This window comes from Tribolium castaneum, chromosome 3, assembly GCF_031307605.1.
Source record: "Tribolium castaneum strain GA2 chromosome 3, icTriCast1.1, whole genome shotgun sequence".
Taxonomy (NCBI): domain Eukaryota; kingdom Metazoa; phylum Arthropoda; class Insecta; order Coleoptera; family Tenebrionidae; genus Tribolium; species Tribolium castaneum.
This window is the reverse complement of record NC_087396.1, coordinates 8,119,859-8,142,328: the sequence shown is the minus strand read 5'-3', so window position 1 is coordinate 8,142,328 and position 22,470 is coordinate 8,119,859. Positions and strand designations below refer to the sequence as shown.

Here is a 22,470-nt window from a genome sequence, read left to right as displayed (position 1 = left end):
TTTTCTAAATTTATCAAACACAAAAAAGGAAAACCTTGTTTTTGTAACAGGCATAGGGGTTATAAAATTGTGTAAAATAGCATCAAAAATATAGACAATACAATTGAATTGAATATAGAATTTGAAAACCTTGAACCATAGCAAGTGCTAAAGTCCCTGCTTTCACAAAATACTGGCTTCGCAACTACAATAAATTTATTTATTATTATAATATATTAATTACTGCACATTACATTTAACTCCTCTTCATGGGATTTTCAATTACATTCCAAAAACCGTTATCATCTCCAAGGACGGTCTTCATCTCCAAAACATCCGGAAATTCCCTTATTAGACAGGTTTGTGTGATCCTTCTTGGTGTATATATGGTCTATATTAAAATATAGAAATCGCAATTAATTGTTGTATAGACACCTTTCAGTAACGTTTGCCTTAAGTTGCCATAAAATGATTCATCCTTCATTAAATGAAACACTGTCTATTCACACTGTACACTAGATTCAAATAAAAGATCCATATAAAAGTAGAGATGTTTCATCACAAAAACACCCAAAAAATCACGTGTAATCGTTTTCTGAAGTCTTTAAAACAAATTAAAACAAAATGTCGCTAAAAACCGCAACGACATCAAAATAATCGACTAAATCAAAACATTAAAAAGAGAAGTGCGCGCACGTCTATTATTTTTAAGTGAACCTCCCAGGCCCCTGAAAGTGTATACAAATTATGTGTTCATTGGGAGGGGTGGGGCAAAGGGGGAAACGGCTAAAATAGTTCGTGCACTCCAGCTTAGAGGTCGCGCCAGTTGCAAAGAAATCTGTAAATTTAAAAGAATCTGTCACACATTTTGCTAAAAGTAAACAAGGTTCCATAAAAATAATCGACGTGCGCACACTTCTCTTTTTAACTTTTTGACTTATAAACAGCCGATTATTTTGCTGTCGTTGCGATTTTTGGCGACATTTTGTTTAATGTGCTTTAAAGACTTCAGAAAACGATTTAACGTGATTTTTTGGATGTTTTTGTGATCAAACATCTGTACTTTTATGGATCTTTTATTTGAATCTCGTGTACAGTGTGAATGACAGTGTTTTAATGAAGAATGAATCAACTTAAGGCAAATTAAGGTAAACGTTACTGAAAGGTGTCTGTCTATACAACAATTAATTGCGATTCCTAGAGATTAATATAATCATATTACACCAAGAAGGATCACACAAACTTCTCTAGTAAGGGAATTTCTGGATGTTTAGGAGATGAAGACCGTCTTTGGAGATGATAACGGTTCTTGGCCTGTAATTGAAAATCCCATGAAGAGGAGTTAAATGTAATGTGCAGTAATTACTATATCATATTTTATTTAATTTATTGTAGTTGCAAAGCCAGTATTTTGTAAAACAGGGAGTTTAGGACTTGCTATGGTTCAAGGTTTTCAAAGTCGCCATGTCCCTCTATGTCTTAATCTTTTATGTTGTTTTACACAATGTTATAACGCCTATACCTGTTAAAAAAACAAGGTTTTTCCTTTTTGTGATGGCTTAATTTAGAAACTAAGCGAAAAAACGTCTTCTACAAGTTTCATACAAGTTAAACAATATTAAAGCCTACTATTATTATAAATTTAAATGATTACATGGTAGTTTTAATCGGTTAACTTCCAGTTATAGTTATGTATATCAGATATGTGGCTTTTTATTTAAAATAATTTTAGCAATAAATTTCGAAAAATAGTTGTTTAAATTTAGCCTTAGGGACTTAAAAATTGGACTATTGTCAAAGGTTACAAGCAAAATTTTGATATTTTTTTGCTTTTCTGAACAGTCTGTAGACAAGTAATCAAACCAACAAAACTGATGTATTTATACAGACTGATCCCGAAATACTGTGTCTGTTAGCAATCTGAATTTAAATTTTAAAGGATACCAATAGTGTACACTTTCAATTTTTCAACTCAATAATTTAATCTGATGCCAACATACTCAGTTTCTCTGGATCATTGTGTATATTTAGTGTATGTTAATGAAGAACAATTCGAGTTGAATTAATTTTGCCTATACATTCCAGCACGTTATTATTTTTTTAATAAATTTTTATTGGTAAGACATTGTTTCATTTTATTAAACGATGTTAAATGTTTTTGTGCTATTGCAACTGTTACAGATGCTTTTTTATTAAAATGTCTCGTAACAGTGCATAAGTACAGAAACATTTAACATTTATAATTCTTTAAATTTGGAAAATAAATAAAATGTCCTGTTTGAATTTCCCGCTATTATCGAATTAGTTCGTTCTGTCAGGGTTAGGTGGCGCTTTCGCGAAAAAACGAGGGGTAGACAGAGAGATTAGCTTCTTCCTCTCTCTTATTCTATGGTATTAGACAAAAACACAGTTTTACACCCGGCACACGGAACTTTGAGTTTTATATGTCGCATTTCAACCTGGGGTTGAGATCCATAAGGTGATCAGCCTCAGTTTGAAAAGAACCTTGTAAAACTCGAAGTTTGGTGTGTCGGTTGTACAAATGTGCTCTTGTTCATCCACGTGCGTGACAGACACAAATTCTGCGCCTGAAGATATAATGAAGTGCCGAAGGGTTACGACAAATTTAATAGTTTCATTGATTCTGTGTCCTATCACAACCAGAGACGCATCAATTTGACAGTACTCAACTCTGAACCGTTGGAAACACATGCGCAAGCAACAATGCAACAATTTTTTTAAATGATTGAGACTGTAATATCTTTTATCGTTTTTAATTGCTCGTCGGCGCTTAAGTGAATTTACTACTAACTAACATCCCCACTCCCGGCTTTTTTAGCGAGTTAATACCCTCTGCAAATTGACCTTGTGGAGCCTTGCTTTCTACCAAAGAATATAAAGGTCAAAGAATATATAGGTTAAGAAGTGACAGCGCCGTGTTATTTTGAGGAAACAAATTAATGCTGATAGCGCTACGTGCGGTCGGGTGAGAAACTAAATCCACCATATTGGAAATTGAAAAACCGCGCGCAATTTGAACATTGCGTATTTTATGTATGTACCCTTATTAGTTTGCATTACTGGTTTTATACAAAAATTGAATAAATATACTCAAAGTTTGTATATACAACCTGTAAAATTATTATCACTAAACACGGGACTAACAAATTTACACTATTTAAAAAAAAACGGTTTTATTAATTATAGTAGTGCAAAATACATTCTAAAGTAAAACATATTGTGTAATTTTCTCATGCACAACTTAATTTTAACAGTCCACAAAACTAGCACTTTACTTTTTCGTTTTATAAAACACTTCCAGTCTCACATAACATTCAAAGTGCACTTTACGAAGGTACAGGGGGAATTTGAAGGCATATACACTCTGACTTCTTTCCATTCTTGAATAATTGCGTTCCGTGATGAGGCAAACGCGATTTTCACACAAAAACCAACCTAAACGATAACATGCTCACGACCAAAGCCAGTCTCACGACCACACATGACACACAAAATAGCTATTTACACTCGAATGCGGTAAGTCACATTTTACAGCGCGACAACTTTGTTTGAGGCACGAGCCTGAAAGGCGAGTGCCTTATTAGTTGAAGCGCTGTAAAATGACTTAACGCATGAGATTTGTATAAAACTTTTTGGCTGACAAGCTTTTAATATTATTCTTTATAAAATAAATAAAAACTCAAAGTCACTTAAACATAGTAGGCTTTGGCCGCCATGTTAAACAACTGAAATAGTTTGACAGTTGTTAAATTTGTGAAAATCAAGCGACGATTTCAAATTTAATTATATCACAAATCACGTTTATATCTATCAACCATTATCAACCAAGATGAGCGACAGTGGTGAAAGTGATAGTTTCACCGCTACACCTCCGGAAATAAGGCAACTTGCAGAGGGTGCTACAAAACAATTATTGCCTGAAAAATCGAAGACAAGGTACGAGGCGCAATATAGTACGTTTAAAGATTGGTGCAAAATAAAAAATGTGAAAAAAAATGTAAAATTTGTGGTTCCCAAACGTATGTATAGGTGGCGCTGTTCCGGGGGATTTATATTTTTACTAATTAAATATACACCATGGTCGATTGAATTAAATAATTATAGGTAACAAGTATTTCGTTATACGAACTTAATTATGGTAAGCACGGTTTGTATCTTAAACATGTCTAATCGTCCAGTGTTTTGTGGTTACTTTACCTAATTGTTTGCTACCAGTTTACAGCATCGTGTTTAAAGGTCAAGTTACCTTTCATGAATGGGCAACTGTCATTCACGTTTTACAGTACTGGAGGCCGAAAACATTATTTTAAATAAACCGTCAATGTTGTCAACCGTTTTACAAAACTGCGCATGCTAATTGTGCTTTATGCCTTATATGGGTTGACATTGTTGACAGTCCAGGGTGAGCACATAGCGCGAAATTTAAATCATGTTTCCTCTTTCTCTATGCAAGCGACACCCCCGTGCTTTCTACTAACCGGGGGGTGTTCACTCTTCAAAAAAAGACGGGAGTAGGGATGTTAGTTAGTGGTAACATCACCGAAGCGCTGACAAGCAATCAAAAAAGATAAAATATATTACTGTCTCAATCATTTAAAAAAATTGTTGTTTGCGCATGTGTCTCCAACGGTTCACACTTGAGTACTGTCAAAATGGTGTGTCTCTGGTTGTGATGGGACACAGAATCAATGAAACTATTAAATTTGTCGCAACCCTTCCGATACTTCATTGTATCTTCAGGCGCAGAATTTGTGTCTGTTGAACACATGCGTCACGCACGTTAATGAACAAAAGCACATTTTTACAACCGACACACCAAACTTCGAGTTTTACAAGATCCTTTTCAAACTGAGGCTGAGCATCTTGTGGAAATCCTCAGTTTGAAATGCGACATGTAAAACTAAAAGTTTCGTTTGTCGGGTGTAAAACTGTTCATCAAATATATTTGATATTAGAATTGTCTAATACCGGTTGGGTTTGAATTTCCCTCCAAGCGATACAACTAGCGCTTACGTGACATTACCAGTAACTAGAATGTACAATTTGTGAATCGCCAATCTACAGCCACTATAAATATCTATAAGCTATGCTACTAACTATGCTAATACTACTGACCGGCATATCAGTCGCGTACGCATTATCTTCAACATAACTTTTACGAATACGGTGACAAAAGAAATTTTTTTATAATTTTTCCCAGCATGTTCTCATTCGATACTACCTTGGGTAGAAGTTTATTGGTCTATTTAAGAATCACGCTGTATACTCAGTCGACGTTTTTGACGGAACAATTGAAGTGTTTTTTTGAAATTTCAAGTAAAATAATTTTCCCATTTTGTGAGGATGATCAAGAAGCTGTAACATTAAAAGCTTTACTGCATTATATAACGATGAGAAAAAAGTCTTATAGCTCCAGAAACAATAAAACCCATTGCATTTTTTTCTTTACTTTTCTACAATTAATAATACAGGGATGTATCAAAAGCAGGTGTCTTAATTTTAACAGGTAACATAGCTCAACAAATGAAGCCTCTTTTCAGTTTGTAATTTTTCAATAAAAGAAAGGAGGAAAACAGTGAAAATTATAAGTAAAAATTTTGCAAAACGTTATATAGAAAAGTTGTCGTATTTGATGGGTTTCATTACGTGGTAAAATTTACACACGTATTTCTGATACACCCTGTATTTATATTGATTTAATAATTTATTTAAACATTAGTTATGTAAGATGTCTAGTACTTCTTAATAACAAATTACTTGCTTGTAGTGTTTAAACCTTTTTTTTTTATTGGAAACCCAATGCAACTATCTAGCTGCCTATCGCCTCCCTCATACGTACTCTCTCAATGGTTGTCTCACTCACAAGTTGAACGGATCGTAGCCACATCGGACAGCTGCGCTATTTAACCTATCTTATACTGTGCCCTCCATTATCAAATAGATGTATTTTTGCGGAATTCGAAATCGCTTTTTGTACATACATGCGGAATCCGAGATCTTGAGATCCGGAGGGCGGATCTTGGAAGAAGCGGACCAGTTTTTCGGCATCAGCGGGGTCCAGAGGTGCAGGGGACGGAATATTAGCCGGATCTCATCAAACAATATGATCTCATTTTCCGCATTTACACTTAGTTGTATATCTTTTGTAGTTCTGAGTTTGATGTCGTAGAGATCGCGTCGATCGTTTTTGTATAAAACTCAAGAGGTAAAACTGACCAAAACGAGATCTGAAAATGGCAACACTGTGTAGATGTCGAATTTTGCAAAAATACCAAAAAAAGTATATAAGTGGATCTCGAATTGTGCATAAATGCTTTGAAAGTGAATTAAATTATATACGCAGGAAAGTTGATTTCATAGATCAGTCTACATGTACGACAGATGCAATAGGCGGTTTAAAATTTCAATATTAATTGATTTAATGATTGTTAAAAATGAATAAACGATTTAGCAAGTTACAAAGTATTTTTTTATTTATTATCATTTCTAGAAATGAATTTATTGTTTATTATTGTTATATTAAGTATTTAACTAATATAAATTAAAAAACACTTTAAAGTACATCTCTTTGCATAGATAACTTAAACAAAGCGATTTATTCATTATAATTATTAATACCTCGTCAATGGTTTACCATATTATGTACCATATATATTGTATAAGTTTCGTAAGGTGCACGAGAGTTATTTTTTTCTAATTACAAACACACAAAATTACCAAATATTGTAAACATGCTACAGATATAACTGTAAACATTCTCTTTTAGACAAATTTCAATTTCACTCAAATTTTTTAAACAAATTTAAAAACAATATTACAAATGAAAGTTTACGTTCTTTTTCTTTAATTCCTAAATTTATTTAGTTTTTATTGTTGAAATTAAGTCAAAATTACGGTATGATTTTTTTTTAATTATTTTTACCTCTAGTTATGTAAACTAGTTTAAAAATAGTACTTATTATATTGCACATTACGAGCCGGTTTAATGGCAATCAAATTTAAATTCGAGATTAATTTGACATTTGTCAATGCATTTTAAATGGCAACTTAATTCGAATTAGTGTGAATCTGAATTAAATTTTAATTTCGCTTTCAGTAAACCGCTACTTATTAATCTACTAGATAGAAAGGCTTTTTGCACAAAGCAAATCTTAGAAGAAGTAATTCACCACTAAAAAAGTGTTCTTGTTTTAATCTGAATACCTATTAGAGTACCAAGTTGCTAATTTTAACAATTTTAATTCGATGAATAAAATGTTTTATTCAAGTCGTTTTTGTGTAAATCGGTTCATTTATTTCACTTCGTGGATGATAAATGACTCGTTTTCTCTCGTAGTTTAATATTCCACTCACGAAACAAAACGTCCAACTTACATTCAAACTCGTTAAATAAATAACAATTTTTGAGGTCTTCGAGTTATTAATTTTTTTTTTCAAATGGAACCCTACTACGGTGATTGTTTTGGTAAAAGATTATGCTTTAAAAATAACTTCTACTTTAATAAAATTAATTTTTTCGTGGAACGTTTATTAATTTCGTTATTAATGAATTATTTTATTTAAAAAAGGACGTAATAATAAACATCATTAATGCACTTTTTTTCAATAAAGTAACTGTTTTTGGGATTTGGGCGTTTTGATAATAAAAATAAAATTAATTATAATTACTATTTTACAATTGATATTTTTTTTGTTATAATTCGCAATTCACATTTTTTTATAATGACTATTGTCCCAAAAAATTAGTTTACGCTCAAGGAAACAATATTGTAACAAAATCAATTGTTAAAGGCACTCGCTATCGCTCCTTCGTGCTTTCAACAGTTTCGTTCAGTAATCGTCTTCATTAGGAAACTAGTTTATTAGATAAGTATATTTAAAAAAAACACTGGTTTAAAATTAATATTATTGAAGTAGAAGTTTTTTTAGAGCATAATCTTCTACCGGAAAAATTAGCTGTAGTATAAAGCCATTTGAAAAAAAAATTTTCAGTAACTTAAAAACCAAAATGATTTCGAAAAAAATTAATAATAAAAAATAATCGCTTTTTTAAACTAGTTAATGTTCTAATTAGTGTTTTCGTAAGGTACATGGTTTAGGCACAAAATGCTTGGTTCCATATTTTTGTTCAACGCTGTAGAAACAGTATCTATTATATCAATAAACAGATCTATTATAAACTAATTAATTAAAAAAAATACGTTAAAGAAACGAAGAGAATATAAAAAAAATAATCGGCACCTCATTTCAGCAAATAAAATGAATCAGGATGTTATAGAAGATTTATTCAAACCATATGACATTGATAACACAAAATTACAATAAAACGTTAACATCCTTTTTTTATAACATTATTTGATTTTTACTTGTTTTTAACAAATAAACTAGAAAAAGGTGCTCACTATGCAAATAACATTTTTATTTGTTCAAATTTTCTGAGTAACTGAAGCGATATGCACTACCAATTTATTGGAGGTAAGTTGTACTTTAACGTTAGATAAGGAAACGATAATTCGAAAAGGTGCTTGTTTTAACAGTTATAACAGCCTGAATCTTGAACGCCGTACTTCGTAAATATTTTTAGTTTTAATTATTTTTTGGTCTTATTTGGGCACGGAAGAACATTATTTTTAGATACACATATTCGTTGCAACTTCCTTAATCATAAAGAAAATAATATTTAAAGAAATTGCAAAAAAAATGAAAAAAATTCGGAAAAATTGTAATGGACATCCCATTCTTGCAAATAATCTGGAGTAAGATTCGTAAGATGCACTGGAGATACTTTCCCTAAATTACCAAAGATTGTAAACATGCCATTGAAATAACAGTAAACATCCTGTGTTAAACGAAATTTTTAATTTTACGCCTATTGTTTTCAATAATTAAATATTAATTAAATAGTGACACAACAAATGCCTTATAAAGAACAAACTAACAACGAGTAATTATATTCAACTAATAGAATGAAATATCAATTGGACTACTAGCGTTTCAGTAAACCTATAAACAAATTTAACAACAATAAAATCGAATATTAATATTCTTTTAATTTTAATTGTAACGGATCACAAGGGGCACTGGAAAATTAAGCTCACATTTCAAAACAACACGATTTATTCACAATAAACTGCTATAATTTAATTGGACTTTCGGGCCTAACTGCCTAGCTCGCCATCGTACCCACAATGCCCAAGATACTGCTTGTCACTTTTCGCGCTCGTCAAAACTGCCAACCGTTCGGTCACAGTTCGTTTCACAATCAAATTTTAAATCTCGTTATTTTAAAACTGCTTCCATGTACATTTAAAACCAATATCTAGTGTACAAATATGGCAAATAGATAACAATGACATTAAAAGTTGACCATCACCTATCTGCTAATTAGCTGATCTAATATCTGTGAATATAAAATAAATTGTAAAAGTGTAGAAATGTACAAAGTGAGATCCGTGCTATTGGCAACGTTGTATGGATCTCGTTTTCCGCAAATTCTGCCATGTTTTTACGTATATACAGGAGGTGATCTCGAATGTCACACTTTTGCATGGACCCCGAATTGCCCACTTTTGAAAACCAGTTGAACTTTTTTATTTGTCAAGATATTTCAATGCCACTTCCATATACACGTGTAACGCGCCAACATTTTTTGCGCTAAGTCCATTATTTCGAAGGGATCTCTAATTGATCAAAAATACATCATTAATGCGCTTTTTTTAATAAAGTAACTGTTTTTGGGATTTGGGCGTTTTGATGATATTTAATTAATTACAACTACTTTTTCACAATGGCGACTTTTTTGTTATAATTCGCAATTCAAATTTTTCAATGGTGACTATTGTCACAAAAAAAAGAGTTTACGGTAAAAAAAAAATTGTAACAAAATCAAAAGGCACTTGTTATCGCTCGTTCGTGCTTTAAACAGTTTCGTTTAATAATCGTCTTCATTAAGAAACTAGTTTATTAAATAATTATGAAAACACTGGTTTAAAATTAATATTATGAAAGTAGAAGTTATTTTTAGAGCATAATTTGTCGCTACGTCAATCAACAAGCAAGCAAGGGACTTTGCAGAGAACTAAACTATGACTGCAGTTTTTATAAAATTTATGTACCTATTGAACAAATATTGAGCAACACAGATTATTTCCTACTAAAGACTATTCGAAAATCACGCTTTTTATTTATTTATATCAAACTGTGTATTAAAACAATACGTTTTTATAAATTCATAAACTACAAAATAAAACCAAATTAAATAAACACCAAAAAACAGATAAACATAACAAAACTCATTGTAAATGGTCCTGATCAACTCGCCGCAACATTTTGACATCCAACCGTTCCCACGTCTCGTCCTCTACCTACCTTGATTCCTTGGTATCACCATAAGCTAGTTGTACGCAAAAATCAGGCTGTACCAGAAATAGTTTTTCTATCTGGGACTCTCCTTTAGGGAAAACGATCTGCATACCTTCGGACGGCATCACTTGCACTGTCATTACACTCCCCAAATACAAAGTGCATAGCTGCAAATTCTTCGTTTGAATAATCGATCATATTGCAAAACTTTAAATTGATTTTCAATTCGGAAGTAAAGTTACCGTGGGGGGCGCCACTGAGCTAGGTCGAAAACAGTAACTATAAATGGCGGGAAAATGTTTATTCGGATATTTTAAGCGTTGTACAAATTTTGTGCCTTCACAATTATTCCATTGCCTATGCGGAATGATTATTGTATCTTTGATGCAAGAAACTTATGTTGACAAATGAGAGATGACGAAGAAAACACAAATAACGAAGTTTAGTTCACTTTCTTTATTGGAAAATTATTACAAAGACATTGAAAAGCCTACCTTTTGGCATAATTTACGTTTAAATGTATTAGCAGTTGTTAATCCTAATTGTAGTTTTGTTGATTTATCGAAGTATCTCATGATCTTATCAGTGGAAAAAATCTAAACTAAAATTCACAAACTTCACTAATTTATTGGTTTCTTGAGCCCAACTTTATGTTCGCTGTGATCCATTACTTATAGTTTTTAATTAGACAACTGTTTGATAACACTTTGTAATGAAAATTTAAATCTTTTTCACTTTTTATCCACTTTCAAATTCCAACAATAAACACTTTATACTACGAAAAAACACAGATAAGTAGTTTCCCCGTGTGCGGAATTATGCAAATTTGTCTCTTATGATGTCTTGGCATTTGATCAAACCTCGTTTAACTTTCTTAATATTATTTATTATTAATTTAACATTTGGGGTGTTTTCCGATTGGCAATTTCATTATTATTTAACATTATTTCGGTAATCGGTAATCTAAAATGAATACAATACAATAACGGTGTGGAATTACCCCAAATATCCTGAAAGAGAAATTAAACTCCAAAATTGGTTGTTGTTAGGTCTGAAGTTGTTTTCGGAACTCAATGGAGTGAATTTTGTGTGACAACAAATTTTGTTTGTTTAAATAATACAGAAAATATATGGAAGAACCCCGTGAAGAAACTGCAATTTTGGTCGTACTACCCCTCGTTAGATGTCGCTCCCAGTTAAATAAAATGAAAATACGTTTTTTCTCTCTCTTTATCGAGTTATTTACTTATCATTTTGGTGATTTAAAATGACTAATGAATTTACTTCTTTCTAACTGTAACTTGTTATTTGCTAAGCAAAAGCCTTTGATTTCTTTACCGTTTTATTACTAAATTTTGACTATTTGAACAAACCTAAATTAATTATTATTTTGTGAGAAAACTATTGAATTAGTTGAATGCCTGGACTGAACCGTCAGGCCGTCGCCAACTCCCTTATCTTTGCATATCCACTTGTTAAACACAGGGCTTTTTGACCACCCAATCTGGTGATTTGTAACGATTTTACGGTTCTTGGAAAGTTTCCGTGGGAACGACAATTTCTAAACATTTTAATGCTAACATGTTTTTTTATGCTAAATAAGTTCAATTAAATTTGTTGAAATTAAACGGTGTTGTAAGGAAGCTCAAATTTTTAACATGACTTCTAATAATTTACGCTGATGAATAGATTAAATTAGAAATACTGCAAACATCACAGTACTTTTAGAATTTCCTCTACGGCACATAGTTTTAAAGACTCGAACATTTAAAGATTGCACATACTGGCAATACTGAATAGTAAATGCTAAACATTACACTGAATTTGAAACCATAGACACCCTTTTACGTTTCTTTATTGTCCCTTGTACATCCATAGTGACAAGTGACAATTAAACTTTGTTTGTTGCCGATATAACCTGTTCATAAAAAGCCAACATTTATCTACGTGCCTTATGAGTGTTTATGATTTATGCGTAATCAGAGGAATTAAAAGTACCGTGCCATTAACGGCGTGAACAGTGCGAGTTAGGCAAACCAACGCTGCACACTTCAGGGACTACGAAATGAATTTGCGATTTTTATTCGGTTTAAGACATCCACGGTGTCACGCTTTAAACATGCATAAGAGCACTAATTGTAAAAATATTTTTTGGGATGACTTTTTGATTTATTTTAAATTCATATTATTATTATTATTTGCTTGTTAGATTCACAGAAAATGAATATTAAAGTGACAACTTTGAAGAGATGGCTCTACTTTAAGTATTTATTTTAAGATTTTTCGATTGCATTTTTAAAAGTCATTAAGTGGTCTCTAAAACAATGCGAGATATTGTACGGTGATTTTGAATCACGCTATATTTAGAACAAGAATGATTGACACTGAATTCTGAACTGTTATGTAATTTATACATGTTTTTTTTTGTTTTTTAGTGCGTACATCAATTTATAAAACTCATTGTGATGTTAAGGTTTACTTATGTTGTACAAATTGCTAAATTCATGATACTTAGAACTAAAAATCTGTGCAAAGAGAACATATTTTTTATTGTTGGATTATCCCATAATCTCTCACAATAAAATTACTTGATTTTTCCTTAGAATTTGTCAACGAGTATGTACAAACTGCCAACAAATGAAGAGCAACTTTTTCACTTTGTGGATTTTATATCATTACTGTATGAACAATAATTTTAAAAACTGTTTCCTTAGATACTTGAAAAACAAATAAAAAAGCAGACATGTTTGACAAAGTTCAATTAATTTTACGTACTATTGACCTAACTTATCTTCTTTTATATCTTTTACAATACGTAATATAAAATAAAAAAATACTATCCTTCCATATATAATTTACTGTCTGTTTAATGTGTCTACCAATTGTTAACAACGAAATGAGCAATGAAACGGTTTTTATTTTTGCTCTTAATACTTGCGTTAAAACCCAGCAAGTGCTTCAAATGTGCAAAATCGGGGCTGGTATGTGTTGATTCTAATAATTTTCAAGAATGTCAAAATGTTCGTGGACAATATGTTTTGGTTGGTAGTCCAATGTCGTGTGGTAACAATAGATTTTGTGATGATTCTAGCCGTTCAATTGAGTAAGTATTTATCACTTTGTTGACATCTAAATTACATTTGCTACATTATAAAATGGCAGGTGTGTTTCGACTCCTCCAATTACTTCACCAACGCTAAGTAAAAAAGTGAATTAATTTAAAAAAATTCTGTTTTAATAAATTATTTCTAGTTACCATACCAACATGTAATTCAGCAGATACGTATCCAGCACAAACCTGTAATCAGTATTACAAATGCATTTTAGTTATGTCGTGGTACTATGCACCGGAATTGAAAGATTGTCCAAATGGGCAAGCATACGATATATATTTGAAAACTTGTGCACCTGTAGCAACAGTTGATTGTCAGATAAGAACAAGAACCACTGTAATTCTCCCGACAACTGTTCTGAATCCTGTAACAACTTCATTTCCAAAAATTTTATGTACAAAAATCGGATTAGTCTGTATTGACTCGCAGCGTTTTCAAAAATGTGGAAGCATTGAAGGTCAATTTGTTTTAATTGGAAATTTTATGTCTTGTCCAGATGGTCAAATTTGTGATGATTCTAGCGATTCAATTCAGTAAGTTTTTTCTAGTCATTTCTTTAAAAATTCTTTTTTAATATTAGGTGTGTTACGAATCTACCAGTGTCCGCAATAACGCCAAGTAAGGAAACAGTTACTTGAATTTTATAAAGGTGAATTAAATAAATCTTTTTAGTTACTATACCAACGTGTACTTCAATTGGTAAATATCCATCAGAGACTTGCAATAAATATTATGAGTGTATATTGGTTATGTCTTGGTACTACGCTCCCGAACTAAAAAGTTGTCCTATAGGAGAAGCATACGATATAAATACAGAGAAATGTGCACCTGCGGCACAAGTTGATTGTCAATCGAGAACAAAAACTAGTGTTAGTCCTACTGCACCTCCAACAACCTCAACAGCATTAATTCCAACATCAAAAACTTTGTGTTTAAAGCTTGGTTTGGTTTGCGTCGATGCTATACATTTTCGAGAATGTCAGAATATTGGAGAGGAATTTGATTTAGTAGGTAATCCAATGTCTTGTCCTGATGGACAAATATGTGATGATACTAGAGGTTCTGCTGAGTGAGTTAGTGTTTATTAAATTAGGACTATAAAATTGTGTAATTGCCTTTTTCTGACAGGTGTGTTATTAATAGGCCTCCATTTACTTCAGTAGCACCAAGTATGTAAAAATCCCCTTATATTATTCAAATGTATATCTATTACCGTTTTTTTAGTTACAGTTCCAACATGCACATCAGAGAATAAATATCCATCAGAATCTTGTTATGAATATTTTGAATGCATACTTGTTATGTCGTCGTATTATGCACCACAATTAAAAATTTGTCCAAATGGACAAGCATTTGATATTTATTTAGAAGAGTGTGCTGTGGCTTCAACGGTTAATTGTTCAACGAGAACAAAGACCACTGCTTCTCCAACAGCTATGACTACAACAACTACTATAACTCCGACGACAAAAACAGAAACTTCGACAGTAACAAAACAAATTTTTACTACTTCGACTCAAGTCCCTACATCAACAGTCAGTTCTACTACAACAAATGCACCAATAACTGCACCGCCTTGTTATGGTTCTAGTAAACATCCTGCACAGAACTGTTATCAGTATTATGAATGCGTTCCGTTTTTATGGTGGTGGTATCCCACCCTAAAAAGTTGTCCAGTTGGTAAAGCTTTTGATATATCTATGAAAAACTGTATGCCTTTAGAATCAGTAAATTGTCAGTCTAGAACCACTGCGACAGCAGCTCCAAAACCGACTACAACAACACCAATAACATCAACAACTACTAATTTAAAAACCTCAGTATCGACAACTACTAATCCAACAAATTCAACAGCGATAACAACTAGTACAATATCCTCAACCTCTACAACCACAAGTCCAACAATCTCCACATCAACAACTACAAGTTCAAAGACCACAGCGTCAACAGCTGTAAGCTCAATGTCGACAATTACAAGTCCAACGACCCCATTCTTGCCAAATACAATTCCGGAGACCTCAACACAAACAACTAAAAGTTCTACACCTTCAACGTCGACAACTGCAAGTTCAACAACCTCCACGTCGACACCTACAAGTCCAACAACCTCATCATTGCCAACTACAAATCCAAGAACTTCTACTTCGACAACTACAAGTCCAACGACTACAACGTTGATACCTGTAAGTCCGACAACCACAAGTCCAACGACCTCAGCCTCGCCAGCTATAAGTCCAACACCTTTAACGTTAACAACTGCCATTCCAACGACCTCCACGTCGACAACTACAAGTCCATCAACCTTAACGTCGACATATACAAGTCCGACAACGTCAACGTCGGAAACTGCAATCTCAACACAAATAACTACAAATGCAACAATTTCAACGTTAACAATATCCACGTCGACAACTACAAGTCCAAAGACAACTATAAGTCCGATAACGATAACCCCAAGATCGACATTTGCGAGTCCAACAAGTTCAACGTCGACAACTGCAAGTCCAGCGACCACAAATTCGCCAACTACAAGTCCGACAACCTCAACACAAACAACTACAAATCCAGCAACTTCAACGTCCAAAACTGCAAGGCCAACAAGCTTCACATCCACAACTACAAGTCCAGCAATCTCCACGTCGACAACCACAAGCCCAACACCTTCAATGTCGAAAACTGCAAGTCCAACAACTTCCACGGCGACAACTACAAGTCCAGCAATTTCAACGTTGACAACCGCAAATCCAACGACCTATACGTCGACAACTACGAGTCCAACAACCTTAACGTCGACAACTACAAGTCCGACAACCATAACACAAACAAATATAAGACCAGCAACTTCAACGTCCAAAACTGCAAGTCCAACAACCTCCACATCCTCGACTACAAGTCCAGCAATCTCCACGTCGACAACTACAAGTCCAACACGTTCAATGTCGACAATTGGAAGTCCACCAACCATCACGACGACAACTACAAGTCCGACAACCATAACACAAACAAATACAAGTCCAGCAGTTTCAACGTTGACAACCGCAAATCCAACGACCTACACGTCGACAACTACAAGTCCAACAACCTTATCGTCGACAACTACAAGTTCGACAACCATAACACAAACAAATACAAGTCCAGCAATTACAACGTCGACAAATGCAAGTCCGACAACCTCAAAACAAACAACTACAAGTCCAACTTCAATATCGACAAATAAAAATCCAGTAAGCTCCACGGCGACTACCACAAGTCCAACAACTTTAACGTCGACAACTACAACTACAACCACGTCATTAACTAACAGTTCAACATCGTTAACAAGGACTACTACAAATATAACAACTTCAACTTCGACAACTGCAAGTCTGACAACCCCAACGTTGACAACTGGAAGTCCAACAATCTCATCCTTATCAACTACAAATCCGACAACGTCTATAACCGCAATTTCAACAACCTCCACATCGACAACTACAAGTCCAACAATCTCAACCTCGACAAATACTATTCCAATGATTACAACGTCGACAACCATAAGTCCGAAAACGACAACTTCAATATCGACATCTACAAATCCGACAACTTCACCGTCGACAACTGCAAGTCCGACAATCTCAAAACAATCAACTACAAGTCCAACTTTAACGTCGACAACTGCAAGTCCAACAAACTCCACGTCGACAAATACAAGTCCAGCAACCGCCACGGCGACAACCACAAGTCCAACAACCTTAGCGTCGACAACTGCAAGTCCGACAACCACAACGTCCTTAACTAATAGTTCAACATCCTCAACAAGGACAACTACAAATCTAGCAACTTCAACTTCAACAATTTCAGGTCCAACAACCTCAACGTCGACACCTGCAAGTCCAACAACTTTATCCTTGGCAACTACAAATCTGACAACCTTAACACAAACAACTAGAAATCCAACAATTTCAACATCTACAACTGTGATTTCAACATCCTCCACATCGCCAACTGCAAGTCCAACATCTTCAACATCGATAACTGCAAGTCCAACGACCTCCACATCGACAAATACAAGTCCAGCAACCTCCACGGTGACAACCACAAGTCCAATACCTTCAACGTCGACAATTGTAAGTCCAACAACTTCAACGTCGACGATTACAAGTCTGACAAGCACAACGTCAACAACCACAAGTCTAACGACCTCAACCTTGCCAACTATAAGTCCATCATCTTTAACATCGATAACTGCGAGTCAAACGACCTCCACGACCACAACTACAAGTCAAACACAGTCAACGTCAACAACTACAAGTCCAGCAACTTCCGCGGTGACGACCGCAAGGCCAACGATCTCCATGTCGACAACTACAAGTCCAACGACCTCATCCTTGTTAACTACAAGTCTAACAACTATATCGTCAACAACTGTAAGTCCGACAAATACAGTGTCGACAATCACAAGTTCAGTGACCTTAGCATCGCCAACTACAAGTCCAACACCTTCCACGTCGACAACTGCAAATACAACGACCTTCACGTCGCAAATTACAAGTCCAACAACCTTAAAGTCGACAACTACAAGGCCGACAACCACAACGTCTTTAACTAATAATTCAACATCCTCAACAAGGACTTCTACAAATTTAACAACTTCAATTTCGACAAATGCAAGTCTGACAACTTCAACGTCGACAACTGCAGATCCAACAATCTCATCTTTACCAACTACAAATCCAACAACCTCAACACAAACAATTACAAATCCAACAATTTCAACGCCTACAACAGCAATTTTAACAACCTCCACATCGACAACTACAAGTCCAACAATCTCAACCTCGACAAATACTAGTCCAACAACTAGTCCAACAGCGTCGACAACTATAAGTCCGACAACGACTACCTCAAAAGCGACATCTACAAATCCAACAACTTCAACGTCGACAACGACAAGTCCAACACGTTCAATGTTGACAACTGCAAGTCCAACAGCCATCACGACGACAACTACAAATCCGACAACCATGACACAAATAAATACAAGTCCTGCAATTTCAACGTTGACATCCACAAATCCAACGACCTACACGTCGACAACTACAAGTCCAACAACCTTAACATCGACAACTACAAGTCCGACAACCATAACACAAACAAATACAAGTCCTGCAATTTCAACGTTGACAACCGCAAATCCAACGACATACACGTCGACAACTGCAAGTCCAAAGACCCCAAAGTCGCCAACTGTAAGTCCGACAACCTTAACACAAACAACTACAAATCCAGCAACCTCAACGTTCAAAACTGCAGGTCCAACAAGCTTCACATCCACAACTACAAGTCCGGTAATCTCCACGTCGACAACCACAAGTCCAACACCTTCAATGTCGACAACTGCAAGTCCAACAAACTCCACGAGGACAACTACAAGTCCGACAACCATAACACAAACAAATACAAGTCCAGCAATCTCCACGTCGACAACCACAAGTCTAACACCTTCAATGTCGACAACTAAAAGTCCAACGACCCAAAAGTCGCCAACTTTAAGTCCGACAACCTTAACACAAACAACTACAAATCCAGCAACTTCAACGTCCAAAACTGCAAGTCCAACAAGCTTCACATCCACAACTACAAGTCCAGCAATCTCCACGTCGACAACCACAGGTCCAACACCTTCAATGTCGACAACTGCAAGTCCAACAACCTCCACGACAACTACAAGTCCGACAACCATAACACAAATAAATACAAGTCCTGCAATTTCAACGTTGACAACCACAAATCCAACGACCTACACGTCGACAACTACAAGTCCGACAACCATAACACAAATAAATACAAGTCCTGCAATTTCAACGTTGACAACCACAAATCCAACGACCTACACGTCGACAACTACAAGTCCGACAACCATAACACAAACAAATACAAGTCCTGCAATTTCAACGTTGACAACCGCAAATCCAACGACATACATGTCGACAACTGCACGTCCAAAGACCCCAAAGTCGCCAACTGTAAGTCCGACAACCTTAACACAAACAACTACAAATCCAGCAACCTCAACGTCCAAAACTGCAGGTCCAACAAGCTTCACATCCACAACTACAAGTCCGGCAATCTCCACGTCGACAACCACAAGTCCAACACCTTTAATGTCGACAACTGCAAGTCCAACAAACTCCACGGGGACAACTACAAGTCCGACAACCATAACACAAACAAATACAAGTTCAGCAATCTCCACGTCGACAACCACAAGTCTAACACCTTCAATGTCGACAACTGAAAGTCCAACGACCCAAAAGTCGCCAACTTTAAGTCCGACAACCTTAACACAAACAACTACAAATCCAGCAACTTCAACGTGCAAAACTGCAAGTCCAACAAGCTTCACATCCACAACTACAAGTCCAGCAATCTCCACGTCGACAACCACAAGTCCAACACCTTCAATGTCGACAACTGCAAGTCCAACAACCTCCACGACAACTACAAGTCCGACAACCATAACACAAATAAATACAAGTCCAGCAATTTCAAGGTTGACAACTGCAAATCCAACGACCTACACGTCGGCAACTACAAGTCCGACAACCACACCGTCGTTAACTAATGGTACAACATCCTCAACATGGACTACAACAAATTTAACAACTTCAACGTCGACAACTAGAAGTCCGGCAACTGCAATTTCGACAACTACAAATCCAACGACTACAACGTCGACAATTATAAGTCCGACAACCACAACGTTGCCAACTACAAGTCCAACAACCTCAACTTCGTCAACTAATAGTCTAACAACCTCTGCTTCGCCAACTACAAGTCCAATGCCTTCAACGTCGACAACTACAAGTCCAACAACCTTAACGTCGACAACTCCAAGACCGACAAACTTAACGTCGACAACTGCAAGTCCAACGACCTCCACGTTGACAACTGCAAGTCGAACGATCTCATCTTTGCCAACTACAAGTCCAAGAACTTCTACTTCGACAACTACAAGTCCAACGACTACAACGTCGACAACTATAAGTCCGACAACCACAACCTCGACAACCACAAGTCCAACGACCTCAAACTCGCCAACTACAAGTCCAACACTTTCAACCTCGACAACTGCAAGTCCAACAACTTCCCAATCGACAACTACAAGTCCATCAACCTTAAAGTCGATATCTACAAGTCTGACAACCACAACTTCGATAACTAAGAGTCCAACATCTTCAACATGGACTACTACAGTTCCAACAGTCTCAACCTCGACAAATACTATTCCAATGACTACAACGTCAACATCCATAGGTCCGAAAACGACTACCTCAAAATCGACAACTACAAATCCGACAACTTCACCGTCGACAACTGCAAGTCCGACAATCTCAACACAAACAACTACAAGTCCAAGTATAACCTGTACAACTGCAAGTCCAACGACCTCAACCTTGCCAACTACAAGTCCATCATCTTCAACATCAATAACTGCGAATCAAACGACCTCCACGACCACAACTACAAATCAAACAAAGTCAACGTCAAGGACTACAAGTCCAGCAACTTCCGCGGTGACGACCGCAAGGCCAACGATCTCCATGTCGACAACTACAAGTCCAACGACCACATCCTTGTTAACTACAAGTCTAACGACTACATCGTCAACAACTATAAGTCCGACAAATACAATGTCAACAACCACAAGTTCAGTGACCTCAGCATTGCCAACTACAAGTCCAACACCTTTCACGTCGACAACTGCAAGTACAACGACCTTCACGTCGCAAACTACAAGTCCAACAACCTTAACGTCGACAACTACAAGTCCGACAATCACAACGTCTTTAACTAATAATTCAACATTCTCAACAACGACTTTTACAAATCTAACAACATCAACTTCGACAAATGCAAGTCTGAACACTTCAACGTCGACAACTGCAGGTCCAACAATCTCATCCTTACCAACTACAAATCCGACAACCTCAACACAAACAATTACAAATCTAACAATTTCAACGTCTACAACAGCATTTTCAACAACCTCCACATCGACAACTACAAGTCCAACAATCTCAACGTCGACAAATACTAGTCCAACGACTACAACGTCGACAACCATAAGTCCGACAACGACTACTTCAAAAGCGACATCTACAAATCCAACAACTTCAACGTCGACAGCTACAAGCCCGACAACCACAACGTCACTAGGTAATAGTTCAACATCCTCAACAAGGACTACTACAAATCTAACAACTTCAACTTCGACAACTGCAAGTCTGACAACCCCAAGGTCGACAACTGCAAGTCCAACAATCTCATCCTTACCAACTACAAATCCGACAACCTCAACACAAACAACTACAAATCCAACAATTTCAACGTCTATAACCGCAATTTCAACAACCTCCACATCGACAACTACAAGTCCAACAATCTTAACCTCGACAAATACTATTCCAATGATTACAAGGTCGACAACCATAAGTCCGAAAACGACTACTTCAAAATCGACATCTACAAATCCGACAACTTCACCGTCGACAACTGCAAGTCCGACAATCTCAACACAATCAACTACAAGTCCAACATTAACGTCGACAACTGCAAGTCCAACTTTAACGTCGACAACTGCAAGTCCAACAACCTTAGCGTCGACAACTACAAGTCCGACAACCACAATTCCAATGACTTCAACATCGCCAACTACAAGTCCAACAAACTCAACGTCAACAACTACAAGTCCGACAAACACAACACAAACAACGAGAAGTCCAACAACTTTAACGTCGAGAACAGCAAATTCAACAAACTCCATGTCGATAACTACAAATCCAGCAACTTCCGTGGCAACAACCACGAGGCCTAAACCTTCCACATCGACAAGTAAAAGTCCGACAACCTCAAGTCCAATAACCTCATCCTTGCCAACTACAAATCCGACAACCTTAACAAAAAGAACTACAAATCCGACAATTTCAACGTCTACAACTGCAATTTCAACAAC

General features: G+C 35.6%; 4 protein-coding genes across 4 annotated transcripts; all 4 read left to right on the top strand.

Annotated features, from left to right (window-relative positions):
- The first annotated feature begins 13,218 nt into the window (after window positions 1-13,218).
- LOC103313617 (uncharacterized) lies at window positions 13,219-14,792 on the top strand. The gene is made up of 7 exons (XM_064355864.1): window positions 13,219-13,465; window positions 13,525-13,562; window positions 13,615-14,008; window positions 14,056-14,093; window positions 14,148-14,548; window positions 14,604-14,644; window positions 14,700-14,792. Exons 1-5 carry the CDS (start codon window positions 13,266-13,268, stop codon window positions 14,546-14,548), a joined length of 1,071 nt encoding a protein of 356 aa, XP_064211934.1. The 5' UTR covers window positions 13,219-13,265; the 3' UTR covers window positions 14,604-14,644; window positions 14,700-14,792.
- A 119-nt stretch (window positions 14,793-14,911) lies between these two features.
- On the top strand, window positions 14,912-20,679 carry LOC107398361 (putative uncharacterized protein DDB_G0282133). The gene is made up of 10 exons (XM_064355915.1): window positions 14,912-14,962; window positions 15,514-16,667; window positions 16,701-16,764; window positions 16,798-17,241; window positions 17,404-18,051; window positions 18,085-18,275; window positions 18,327-18,963; window positions 19,009-19,724; window positions 19,821-20,067; window positions 20,263-20,679. The coding sequence occupies exons 1-10, from the start codon at window positions 14,912-14,914 to the stop codon at window positions 20,677-20,679; spliced, it is 4,569 nt and encodes a 1,522-aa protein (XP_064211985.1).
- Window positions 20,549-21,445, top strand: LOC103314016 (probable serine/threonine-protein kinase clkA). The gene has a single exon (XM_015982241.2). It carries the CDS (start codon window positions 20,698-20,700, stop codon window positions 21,310-21,312), a length of 615 nt encoding a protein of 204 aa, XP_015837727.1. The 5' UTR covers window positions 20,549-20,697; the 3' UTR covers window positions 21,313-21,445.
- On the top strand, window positions 21,369-22,446 carry LOC103314022 (putative uncharacterized protein DDB_G0282133). The gene is made up of 2 exons (XM_064355914.1): window positions 21,369-21,374; window positions 21,682-22,446. The coding sequence occupies exons 1-2, from the start codon at window positions 21,369-21,371 to the stop codon at window positions 22,330-22,332; spliced, it is 657 nt and encodes a 218-aa protein (XP_064211984.1). The 3' UTR covers window positions 22,333-22,446.
- Window positions 22,447-22,470: the final 24 nt, after the last annotated feature.